The following is a 12,463-nucleotide window of genomic DNA, read 5'->3' on the forward strand; positions in this document are numbered from 1 at the left end:
TAACGCTAAAACCTTGCAAGTTACCCCGCTAGTTTTAGAAATCCCAAAACAAAAATATATACATATTGCATGCAGGGGCACAGCTTATCTGGCTTGTACATACATACCTGTATTCGAAGTTTCTGCTGCTGGAAGTAGCTCTCTGGCTATAGTTGCCGAGCCGGTTATTAAGTTGTGTCGCAACGCGGGGAAATATGATATTCTCTTGCATGCGAATCCTATCCATCCAGTTGGGCCGGGAACCCCGGTCTTGTGATTCCGCCCCCATGGCATCCAACAACGCAAAGTATGTTGGCGCTGAGCTGTGCTGGGTGAAACTAGCGGAAAAGTCTGGTGCAAGGGTGCACTAGTTGGGCTGCAAGAGGCGTTTGGCTGTGGAGCAAGGTCGAGATGGGTGGATGGAATGGCGCTGCGGGGTTTCCAGATGTGGTAGAAACTTAGAAACTAGTTTCTAGCACTCAGGCCTAGATTCTTGACGAATAGGCCAAATTGTATTCTAATCTGTAGCAGAGTTCGCGTGTTCTATCCATCAAGAGCTTAGAAATTCTGTCATCTGTAAGCAGATATGTTGACCTATGGCTTGTCTTATTGCGATCTTGAGATATATAAATACCCTTATCCTCGCCGGACAAAATGGTTTGAGTTTCCTCATCACTTCCACTCACACCTTCATTAAACCTCCTTTACTACTCTTTTTCTCTATCATTCATCACTTCATTGCTCTTCACCATGGCTTGGAACAGCGTCAAGACTCACAGCGTCTTCTCGAAAGAGGAGTTCTACGGTCTGCCTACATTCCCCGAAGCTGAAGGCAAAAAGTACTCTGCCATCGTGACTGGAGCCAATGGCATCACTGGCTCTCATATGCTTCGTGTGCTAGCTGAGGCTCCAGAACGTTGGGGAACCATCTATGCACTGAGCAGAAGGCCGCCTACGTCTTTCATTGATGGCAATATTAAGTATCTCTCTGTTGACTTTTTGGAGAAGCCTGAAGAGATAGCCAAGACATTGAAAGAGCACGTTTTGGAGGTGTAAGTAAACTTTACGAGTCAAATTCTACTACTTACGAAGCTTCATTTCGTAAGGCAAAAGCTTCAATAGATTGATTGAGCTGACCATTCGTTCTCAGAGACTATGCCTTTTTCACCTCTTACATTCAACCACCAGGCGTCTGGTCTGACACCGACGAGCTAGAGAGACTGAACAGTGAGTTAATAATCTATTTCTCAACTAATTTCCTTTTCTGACAATTGCAGCGCTTCTGTTGTCCAACTTTCTCTCTGCATTGACCCTGGCCCAACAAATCCCCAAGCGAATTCTCCTCCAAACCGGTGCAAAGAATTACGGCTTGCATATTGGGCCTGCCATCAACCCACAAGAGGAATCAAACCCTCGCGCCACATCAGCACCAAACTTCTATTACCCACAGGAAGACCTGCTCTGGAACTGGTGTCGCGAAAACAACACTGAGTGGAATGTGACTCGACCAGCTTTCATCATTGGTGCCGTACGCGATGCGGCAATCAACATTGCTTACGGCTTTTCTCTCTACGCTGCCATCCAGAAAGAACTTGGAGGATCACTCGATTTTTTCGGTGATCTTGCTGCTTGGGATGTCGAGAAACACCAGTCAAATGCGCTTCTTATTGGCTATCACGCTGAGTGGGCAGTTCTCACACCCTCCACCCGCAATCAAGCCTTGAACATTGCGGATGGCGGCGTTTTCACTTACGGTCAATTTTGGCCCGTCCTTGCTGCTCTCTACGGCATTCCCTACAATGTTCCCGAGTCAGATGATGCCAAGTACCAAACTGTTGAAATGCCAATCAGCCCCCCGCCTCGAGGCTTTGGGCCTGCTGGCAAATTTAGAACATCCGGAACATACGTCGAGTGGGCAAACAGGCCCGAAGTCAAGCAGGCATGGGAGACTTTGAAAGCAAGGCATAATCTAGCACCCAAGCCCGATCCCTTTGACAAGATTCCGGAAATTTTTAGCCTCTTGGACATTGACGTTCTTGGATGCTGGGGAAGAAGCTTGAGGTAAGATATCATCAAACGCACGCTATTGCTGCAGACATTAGCTGACTCGGTGGTGATTTATAGCATGAACAGGAGCCGAAAGCAAGGATGGAATGGATACATCGATTCGTGCGACTCTTTCATCAGGACGTTTGAGGAGCTTTCCGCCCTGAAAATGATTCCGCCTTTCAAGCGACCAGAAAAGATTGAGGTTAAGCATCACGGATATTAAACGGGAGGATTTACCGAAGAAAAGTGGTTTACTCTCAGTGGTTTCTCAAATTAATAAAGAGTTTTAGTGTCGAGTATTACTTGATGTGGGCTGCAGAGCATTATTTACGGGCTGTGTATACAAAAGAAAAATGACATGGCGAGTCATGGTTTCCACCTGTCCAGCTGCCCATTCATGCAATGTAACCCGGCATGCAGCCCTGCCCACAAATTCGTCATATTTCATGATTGCCGAAGCCTTTTTCTTAAGCCTTTAAGGAAGTTGGAGTACAGTTCCGCAATCGTTGATACATTAACTAGGAGGGTGTTATGGGGCTCAACGTCATCGTGAATGAAGACCTTATGGAGGTATGACTTCGTATAGGGAGTATTGTCCGACCTTTTTTAACCTGCAGCAGGCTCTTGAGCTTCTTGCCTCTGAATTTAAAGTAACATAGCTATACTCTGACTTTTTGAAGATGAATATAGCGTCTGACGCACAAAAGTTAATAACTACCTCTTTCTAAGTTTCAACAGTTGTCATAGCCCGATTAAACCCATAGATATCTCTGTAGACCAGTGGAAATGATTCAAAGAACTAGTAGTATATAGCATAATCCAATGCTAGATATACCGTTGTACGGCTGGATCAAGGGCATTGATTTCCCAGGGCTTGATCAAGGCTCGAGAAATAATTTCTCGGGCGCTCAAGTGAGGGTGGTGAACCTCGGACTCGTGCTTGAAGTTGTCGCAGCCAGCTGCCAGCCTAAGTCGTTTGGCTCTTTGAAGGAGTATTGCATCGCTTGAGGTCTCTGGTAGTGTGCAGAGCATCAAAAACGGCCATTGGCTCTGAGAGCCAAAGCAACTACTCCCATGCACTCCATCGCCAGCCCGTCTTCTCTACCACGTATCCTGCAACGACAGGTCCCATTACCTAGAATGGAGGCTTGATATAAGTGTGTGTCTATAATAACATAGTTTGGAATTATACGTTACAGGAGCTGAGCTTGCACCAATTGATCATAACGCAATACAGCTTGCATGTTGGCAGACAGAGTCGGGGTGCAGAAAACTCCAAGCAGGAATCTGACCACCAGTAGTTCGCCGATGTTATCGACCAAGGCGGCGGGAATGATGAGAATTGTGAAAAGGCAAAAAGTAATGGCGCATAGAGGATTGCGGCCAATACCGGGAATCTCCGTCAGTGGCGACAGAATCATCGGGCAAGCCGTAGCAAAGACATAAAGCGTCAGGCCGAAGAGATGCAACTGACTGGCTGACTCTAAACTGCTTCTTAACTCCATCTTCGCTGACTGTATATATCGACGCCCCCATACATGCGGCAACTGTGTAGAGAAACAAGAGGGTTGACACTCATAATTTCTTTCCGTTGGACCGGTTTTGGGGTTTTCCGGGATCACGATTGGAGCATCACGTAACAAGCATAACATCCTCTTCCGAAGCTTCAGAAGCAGAAGATTGACGTGTAGCAGCTTCTATATCTTCTTTTGTTTTCTGCGATGGCAGTGATAGAACAGAGGATGATGGCTGGTGTATTCTCGATTGGTACTCTGCGGGCAAAGTAAAGCCATCTTGTTCCTCGGCATATCGGAGCAGCTTGCTTCCACTAGCTGCTCTTATTATTGCCCTGATGGCTGTATCTCATACGAATGTCATTCTTCTTTTAGACGGCAGAGGTTGCTGAAGGGCCTGAGTGCGTAGAACGTAGAAACCTTGAAAGACCAACTGATAGAGCTGGGTTTTACAGAAAATCTTTCATACCCTACAGTATGTTAAATACTATCTCAGATGTCAAAACTCTTCTCCTATTTCCGCCTCATACGATTTCAAAGCAAAGGAACAGCCCAGGATCGTGTAATTTCAGAAGTCGATTTTCTGGTCTCTGAGCGAATGTTTTGACGCTACTGACTATACTTTGGAAGAAAACCCATGCTAGCGCAAACCAACACATTTCCATCAGATACTCTTTGATGAGGGAAATCCGAGTCATGCAGCGGATGAGTCTCATTTATCCTCCCGTTTACACACGTTGCTAGTAAGGAGGCTTGCCCTATCCCCATGTGTTCTCCTATCCATGATAGACAGCGTAGTAAGTATAGCCTATCTGCAAGAGGTACAATATGACATTTTGCAGACTCAAAGAGCAGATACAATAATAAAAACCCACTGAATGACCGATTAGGAGCGATATCTGACCTTTGAGAATGTATACACTTCAAATACTCATCAACATCGTAAGCAAGATGGTAAGGAATGGATGCAATGATATCCGCTACAAACTTCTCGACTCGCCCTTGAAGCTTCAATGAAGTTTCTTCTTTGGAGATGTGTCTTTCCAAGTGTGCCATTATATCGAGAAGGACAATGTGCGATTTACGGTAGGTATTCCATATTGCTGCGATATAATCTAGACATATTAGCCATTAGGATGAGCCCTTGATGTAAATGCAAGTGACGTACGATCAGAGTATGTGTCTACCGGGCCCGAGTGGCAGTAATCGCATCCAGATTGAGCTGCGGCTGATTCATCAAGTGAAGCAACAGTCACTCGCGCATACGATGGATGATCAGTAATAGACTCGCCCCAATGTGAAAATTCCTCGTCGAGAACAAGTGCTTCCCGTTGTAGCAGTTTGGATTCTTCCATGTGGGCGGTTTCTTTCATTAGATACAATTCGGCTCGATGAGAGAAGTCTTGAAACTTGTGTAGCGTAGCATTGAGATTCTGTACATAGCTGTCATCCAACGGCCAATAGGCGACAATATCGTCTTCACTCTTGAGTGCTGTATTAGCTCATCAAATACTCTTTGTGCATTCTCCTTTTACTTTACCATTAGAAGGCTGCTTGGCTGAAACATGATTCTGCCGTATTCAAGCCGAAATGGAGATCTCGGACTTAGAAGAATTGCACAAACACCTTTGACGTGTGTCATGTACTGCATAGGTGATTTATTGCGAGAAATAATAATCTGGTTCATCCATTTGTTAGACAAAGTCTCCGAACAGGTTGAATGTTTCTTACCTCGTATAGGCCTAGAAGAATGGCGGTGTATAAAGTTTCGATAGATACACAGCGCGTTTCCGCGTATAGCGATTGGTGAAGATTGCCTAGGAGGTCGCCATATTGCCTCTCAGTCTTGCGAATGAGACTCTTTCGTTTTAATCGAATACCTATAGAAGCAAGGGCTACCGTCTTTGCAGAGCACACAAGTGAAGATTGCGGGTTGTCACTCTTCAGTAGCGGCTGTATACCGTCGAGAAACCCTCTGGATGCTTGCCGATCCGCGGCTTTTGTTGTGAATTCTGTCAAAAAGATATCTAGAGCCAATCTCTCGAGGGCCTCATCGTCGGTCTCTGACGACCACCAGGAAGTTGATAGTGGTTTAGAAGCCTGAGAGCTGGTCCAGTGGCGAAAAACCAGCGTGGATTCATCCCCATACCCAGAACATTTTCTACCAGACTTTGTACACCGTCTACAGGCCTAGATAATTAAAATTGGTAGAGTCCCACTATTAAAGTCTCTTTCTTGTGATTGAGGCTTGATGACTTACAGGTCGAAGTTCGTCACACTGCATCAAAAGTCAGCTTAAGAGAATCCACTGGTCAGCCAGAGTGCAATAAGTCACCTTCTTCCGCCGCTTTTTGCATTCCGCACATCCACGCGAAACACCGTAATTTACCATCTCAGATCAAATCTCGCAGTTAAAGACCAGAAGTCATCTAATTGAGCGATGGAAGCAAACTTTAACACGCTTCTTGAAGTGCCGTTGTCAGAAAGCACGCATTAAATAATTGATAAGCTTCGGACAACGCAAAGGAGTTGAAGGAGTCGAGACTCCACTAAACTCCGCAGTATCTCTTTCTAAGCCTCGTAAATGACCAGTAATAATGCTTGAATATACCAAGCAGGGGGAGCCTGGCACGAAAAAAACTACTATGATACCCGGCCTAAGTGGCTGAGGTGGGCTCGGTACCTTCGACCCTTGTCCGAATGTCGTTGACCCGGCCAAATTGAGACGCTAAAGAGCTAGACACTGTGCTGCTTTTTGCGCTTCCTACCCTATATTTTTGATCGTCTTGAAATATCGAAGAACAACCAGGGCCCGGTCGGTACCTGCCCCTCCTCAACCAATTACCCCGCAGACCAAGTACCTATAGAGAATGATAAGAGGCCACGATATGCAATGCAATCGCACAAAAAGTGCTTTTCTATGCTTTGATTGTCTACCGAGGTGAAATAAAGAAGATTTCTATCTGATAGAAACTCAGACGATTAGCAACTACTGACATCGAGTATTCTTTTCTTGAGTGAGACTTAGGCCTCAGCGAAGCGGCTACGAGCGCGCAAGCTTGACCCAAACTTCCAGAGACCAAACAGTAAGATGCAGCATATTATATCCAAAAACCCAAGTAGGGATACTCCCCAGTGGATTCCAAGGCGTAAAAACATTGGCCGCGAGAACATAATTGCACCCGCTGCCAGAGTCGAGCGAGCAAAGTCATTTGCAGCGAATAGCGATGCCGAATATTTTGGGTAAGTGAAAGCTAGATATTGGAGCATGCAGACAATGATTGTGAATGTACCAACGATAGATAGCGATAGCCCTATGATAGGTGCCATCCAGTGAACACTCGGTCGGGATGTCCATGCTATCGCCGTTTGACAAGACATATCAGTATGCTATGACTTAAGATGACGGGGGCCTTGAATACATACCGAAAAGAAATAAGCCGACAGGAAGCCAGAAACATGCAAACAGCGCTGGAATTAAGCGATGTTCTGGAGTTCCGAATGCTTTAAACCCTTCAGTTTTAAAAGGCTTGACCACTTGCAAGTGCCACGAAACCACACACAGGGTAGCAGCCACGAATAAGCCTGGAAAAACTCCTAAAAACGGCAGCCCAGAGAGCGTGAATTTGAAATCATAAACACCTGAGAAAACAAGAGGGAAAGCTTCGAAGAAGGAATAGAAAATGGCGTAGACAAGGCTGGTATAGATGGTGGAGAAGAGCACCGAAGGATCAAGAGCGTTAATCTGAACCGGTTTGATGATGGCATTATATAAAATATCCTTCATCGTCATCTGCTGCTTTGTTTGGTCGATTTCTGCTTGTGAGCGGTATTGATCATTACCGGTTATTCTGCGTAATCGTCGGGCTCGGTAATAAAGGATCGTGGACGATGAGGTTTCGGGTAGGAAGAAGAAGAAGCCAAATAGGATGGGAGCACTGAGCCACAGCATCTCCCATGAAACCCAGTGCCAGCCCTCCGCAGGGGCACTAAAGTTTGAGATTACCGGCGCGAGAGCAGGGCCAACTACAGCTAAACAAAAAGATTGTTAGATTTCTGAATCGTTTCGTATCTGTGCAAGGCGTAGGACTTACTGGCTCCGCCCCAAATTACCAGCAAGTAAGGCACATGAAGAAGCGGATACTGAGTCCGGGTTAGCCAAAACCCCATACTGTAGGTCGATATAGGAGAAACACTTACAACATCGGCGAATGAAGCACCTCCAGTCGCAAGGCAAGGCGCACCTGTTTATCAACTACGTTAATAATCGTTTACGCTGAAGCAACATCAAAAGCTTACCGAAAAAGCCTGTCAAGAAGCGCAGGACGACAAATCCAGCGAAATTATCTACAAGAGATGCTGGGACCCAGAGTATGGTATATATGAAGAGCGTTATTATGTATGGTGGATTCCGGCCTATGGCGGCAATTCTAGAAGATGTTTAGTATCGGAGGCTTTCGGTTACTGCGAAACTCGGAGGAGGGAGATTCTTACTCGCTTAACGGAGAAAATAGCATAGCACCAAAGCCATCTGCGTTCATCCATAATTTAGCAGCTGAAGTAACAATGCAAGGACAAGGCTGTATACTTGCATCCAAAAACGTATAAAGCGAGAGCTAAAGAGGAAACCTCGATGCTGACGCCGTATCTCTCTACCACCTCGGGCACGGCACCGATATAGATGGAAGAGCCAAAGTACACAGCAAAAGAATAGATGCTTCCGAACTTAGCATGGAGCTTGAAAGGTAGTTTCTTTTGGGACTCGATTACCATATTTGGAAAGATATAAAGTCTTTTCGAAGAGCACTCCAGTTTTGCGGGTTTTCGGGATCATCTAGACTTTTTTAGATGTGCCAAAGAGACCACTTTCTGATATGACCAGGGAATATTACCAGTAGTGTACCAATCAACTAATATTGTCCCATCGCTTGTAGTTGTTGGTTTGATAGGTCGACTTTCTATTTTCTGCACTTCACTATGGCTCTGCATAGTGACGACCCTCTCGATGGGATTGTCTGATAGGCCATTTTCCACGCCATTGGTTGCTTCAGCGGGCGGGGGCTTGGTCGAAAACTCTTCAGTAGGTTCTTCCAACGTAGTATTGGAAGAGGCGGCCGTAGTGGGAAGTTCTGTGTCGACTTCCTTTTGCAGAGTTTGCGAACCGTAATAGGGATTTTGGAATCCATCTCGTTCTTCGGCGTATTGGAAGTATTTGTTCTTGCTAAGAAAGCGGACTATCTGCCCAAAAGGCGAGTCACGTAGTACGTCGTTCATTTTTGATGCCTCTAGCTCATTGAGCATTGAAAGAACAATTGCTCATGCGAGCATGAAGAGCATTCTTTAACATTATATGTCTTCTCATCTATGTCTAAACTGTACCTCTAGCGCGTGGCCAAGTCTATGCCGCTAGCATGTGCTTCTTCATACTTCGGCTTATAAATTTCAGTCTACGAGATGATTTCTAAGTCGCTGCTGGCATGGCGAGGATCCAATTTCTAAGCTTTAATTGCCCATCTTAGCAGGTTTGAAGGATCAAATAAGAATGGTAGATTCATTTTGCGCGGCAGCTATTTTGGGGCGAGGGTTAGCGCAAATCTCAAGACTTCCTATTTCGGACAATCCTCTACGCAAGTCTTAAAAGAAGCCTCGCCCCAAGCAATAGTAGTGAATCATGTCGCCAGGATCTCAGCTCGTATCCTCTATTCGGCTATCGCGTTGCAGTCTTCTGCTTATCATATTATAATCCATTTGAAGCTAAAGATTACTGATCACCAGCATAATGAGAAGGCGGCTGGAATAGCTTCATAATTGCGCTATCGCCATATTTGCCCCTAAAAAGGCAACTGCGTAGGTACTTTGTTGCTTTCTGACAAGTCAATAGGCAACAAGCTTACGCTCTTCTCGTTGATTTACGTCAAGTAAGGCTTCATCCAAATCTCTTCTGATTTTCTTCCAGCTTGGCGCCAACATGCCATTGCGACTGTGTCCTGATGCCTAAACACTGCTGCGAGAAGAATTGTCTGTCTTTCCCGGCCATTAGGGATCTGAAACCACTATTTTTAGTCGGCTACCCACTGCTATACTTGACACGGCTGTGAAAGAGCCCCAGCGCCTCGGAAGAGACGAAAAATGCTGTGACAGATCCTTAGCGCCTTGGGAGAGCTTAAACCTGCTGTGAAATGAAAGCGTGACCGAGCTGGGCTATTGGGGCTCTATTTTCAGTCGAGCAAAGTTAGCATTTTACATTCGCAGATACAGAGATCTGACATGACCATTTTGTCTCTTGTCTATGTGTCTTTGTGGCTTTAGAAGGTGCTTGATAAGGATATTTATACGAATAAAGCTGCACCATATATGCAAGATTGTAGTCTACTAAGAGCAATCAATACGCTTCTTTATGCCCTGCTATATGTTTCAATATTGACCTATGAGAACCGTTGCTAACGCCATTTTGTAAGAAAAGAAACGTTCAGATTAACTCATAACTTGGCAAAAAGCCCCTTGGTCGCTCCCTTGCCCAGCTGTACCAGCGTGCTCTTTATCCGCATGTACGCCATGATACCCTCAAAGCCATTCTCAACACCAACGCCACTCATCTTCCATCCGCCTACCGGCATTTCAGCCGGAGACTCTCCCCAAGTGTTGATCCAAGTAATGCCGGCTTCCAGCTCTCTGATAACGTTCTGCGCCAAACTCAGATCCGTAGCAACAACTCCGGCAGCCAGGCCAGTTTCCGTGTCGTTTGCGCGCCGGATCAGCTCCGGGAGCCACTCCTCCTGTGACCTGCCCTGTGTCTTGTATGGCAAGATTGACATGACGGGACCAAATATTTCTTCGCGAACGATGCGCATATCATCTGTGCAGTTGGTGAAGATGACGGGCGGGACCCAGTATCCGTCGGGCGTAGGTTTATTCTTCTGCGCATCAACAGCGCCATCATACAGGACCTTTGCCTTGTCAACTTCTTTGCCGTGTCGAATGTACATATTGACCTTGTCGAGCTGGGCGGCGCTGACCACCGGGCCGAAATTCGTCGCTTCGTCTTGTGGCAAGCCCATCCGGATGCCCTCGCGGCAGCGTTTGACAAGACCTTCTTCGACTCGTGATAGTAGGGTGTCAGGGATGAAGACTCGCGTGCCGTTTGTGCAGACTTGGCCGGTAGAAAAGAAATTGGCTGCCATGGCGATGTCGGCTGCCTCGTCGACATCAGCATCTGGCAGAACTACAACAGCACTCTTGCCTCCGAGCTCCATCGTAACGCTCTTCATGCCCTTGGAGGCCTCGCCGGCGACTTTGCTGCCGGTGCTGACCTGGCCTGTGAAGCTGACCTTTGCGATGCCCGGATGGGCGACAAGGGGCGCTCCGACACTGGGACCATCGCCATAGACGACGTTGAAAACTCCAGGCGGCATTCCGGCCTCGATATAGATCTCAGCCAAGGTGTTGGCGTGTAGTGGTGTCACTTCACTGGGCTTGTACACCATGCAGTTTCCTGCTGCCAGACATGGTGAGGATTTCCATAGAGCAATCTGAATGGGATAGTTCCAGGCGCCAATGCCGGCACAGACGCCCAGAGGCTCGTGGCTCGTCAGCACGTAGGCGTCTGGCCGCAGCGTGGTGTGCTGACCGGGCTGGCTGTTGCCAATGAAGTGCGCGTAGTACTCCAAGACATCGACTCCAGTGACTACATCAACCGTTGACGTCTCTGACCAGGCCTTGCCGGTGTCCAGCATCTCTGTGCGGGCAAGCGCATCGTTGCGTTCTCGCAGGATGGCGGCGGCGCGGAGGAGGATGGCGGCTCGCTTCGGGGCAGGCGTCTGCGACCATGTTGGGAATGCCTTCTGAGCAGAGGAGACGGCGTCGTTGAGCTGGGCGGCGGTTGTGGTGTAGATTGTGGCCAATGGCTTGGCGGTGCTGGGATCGAGAGACTGGAAGGTGTGCGATCCCGAGGATTGCGGCTGGGGTTTTCCCGAGTGGAAAGTGTGAATCTCTTTGGAGAAGGTCATGATGGAGGTCTTTGGTGTTGACGTGATAAATCTGTCAATTCTAAAAGACCAGATCACACCAGTCAGTATTGGAGTTGGTTTGGTGGTGTTGAAACTGAAAATCGGACGCCGGGCAGTGACGTACGTCGATCTTGGTTTCTAGCAGCGGTACTGGGACGGTGGGTTCCGCGACCAACTATCCGTACAGGCACCAGAACATGTAATTGCTACCTCCTTAGCGGTCGGTGTACATGCGCCAAGCAACATCAGCAACTCCACAATGCTGTAGCAAATATCCATCACCCGCTATTACGAGGTACCTACACAGCGCGTGTACCGTGGCAACCCGGACTCGTCTGTCATTTTAGTTTCCATTGGTAAGAAAAACCTGAATAATTGCTACTGCTGCTTGTCTCACCTGCCAGGAACCACAAACGCCGTTTGCACTAACAGCATGTGGAGTCTTTTCGCCGGTGTGTCTGGGGCTAAGCAGCGGCCAAGACGGTCTCTCTTACACGCTACTGTAGGCCATGAGAGCGTTTGCCTGCATCCGGCAACCAGGCAGGAGACAGGCAATCAGCCCTGACAAGGGGAGAACGCAAACCAAGGAATAATAAGTCGATAAACCCCTGCCTACGTCACTGATGGAGAAGTGAGAGATATAAGATACAGTCCGGTCCAGCGCTGTGGATCTCTCCCCGTGTTCTTTGACAACGGCTGGGCTTGGCGGTGGAGGCTGGCAGGATTTGGCTGAGGGAGATGGAAATGAGAGAATCTGATATGTGAGGCTATCTATTTCTTGACTTTCCGTCTGTCGAATATCAAAGATTGAATGCGATTCTAGATTACGTTTGTGTCGCCGACGCTGATATCAGATTCACTTTGTTATAAAAACCTACATGTACATCTAAGATTCGCCCCGATTAGCGACGATAA

The 12,463-nt window shown here is 47.2% G+C and overlaps 3 protein-coding genes across 3 annotated transcripts; 1 reads left to right on the forward strand and 2 right to left on the reverse strand.

Annotated features, from left to right (window-relative positions):
- Window positions 1-729: 729 nt before the first annotated feature.
- On the forward strand, window positions 730-2,251 carry TGAM01_v203495 (hypothetical protein; the record flags this gene model as incomplete). Its single annotated transcript, XM_024549216.1, has 4 exons — window positions 730-1,031; window positions 1,130-1,206; window positions 1,257-2,040; window positions 2,104-2,251. 4 exons carry the CDS (start codon window positions 730-732, stop codon window positions 2,249-2,251), a joined length of 1,311 nt encoding a protein of 436 aa, XP_024406054.1.
- A 2,067-nt stretch (window positions 2,252-4,318) lies between these two features.
- TGAM01_v203496 (hypothetical protein) lies at window positions 4,319-5,934 on the reverse strand (the record flags this gene model as incomplete). The annotated part of the gene is made up of 7 exons (XM_024549217.1): window positions 4,319-4,350; window positions 4,418-4,657; window positions 4,711-5,026; window positions 5,083-5,220; window positions 5,274-5,642; window positions 5,803-5,820; window positions 5,932-5,934. 7 exons carry the CDS (start codon window positions 5,932-5,934, stop codon window positions 4,319-4,321), a joined length of 1,116 nt encoding a protein of 371 aa, XP_024406055.1.
- A 4,087-nt stretch (window positions 5,935-10,021) lies between these two features.
- On the reverse strand, window positions 10,022-11,548 carry TGAM01_v203497 (betaine aldehyde dehydrogenase; the record flags this gene model as incomplete). The annotated part of the gene is made up of 1 exon (XM_018801178.1): window positions 10,022-11,548. One exon carries the CDS (start codon window positions 11,546-11,548, stop codon window positions 10,022-10,024), a length of 1,527 nt encoding a protein of 508 aa, XP_018665449.1.
- Between the last annotated feature and the right edge of the window lie 915 nt (window positions 11,549-12,463).

Source organism: Trichoderma gamsii (assembly GCF_001481775.2).
Source record: "Trichoderma gamsii strain T6085 chromosome Unknown Scaffold_9.2, whole genome shotgun sequence".
Taxonomy (NCBI): domain Eukaryota; kingdom Fungi; phylum Ascomycota; class Sordariomycetes; order Hypocreales; family Hypocreaceae; genus Trichoderma; species Trichoderma gamsii.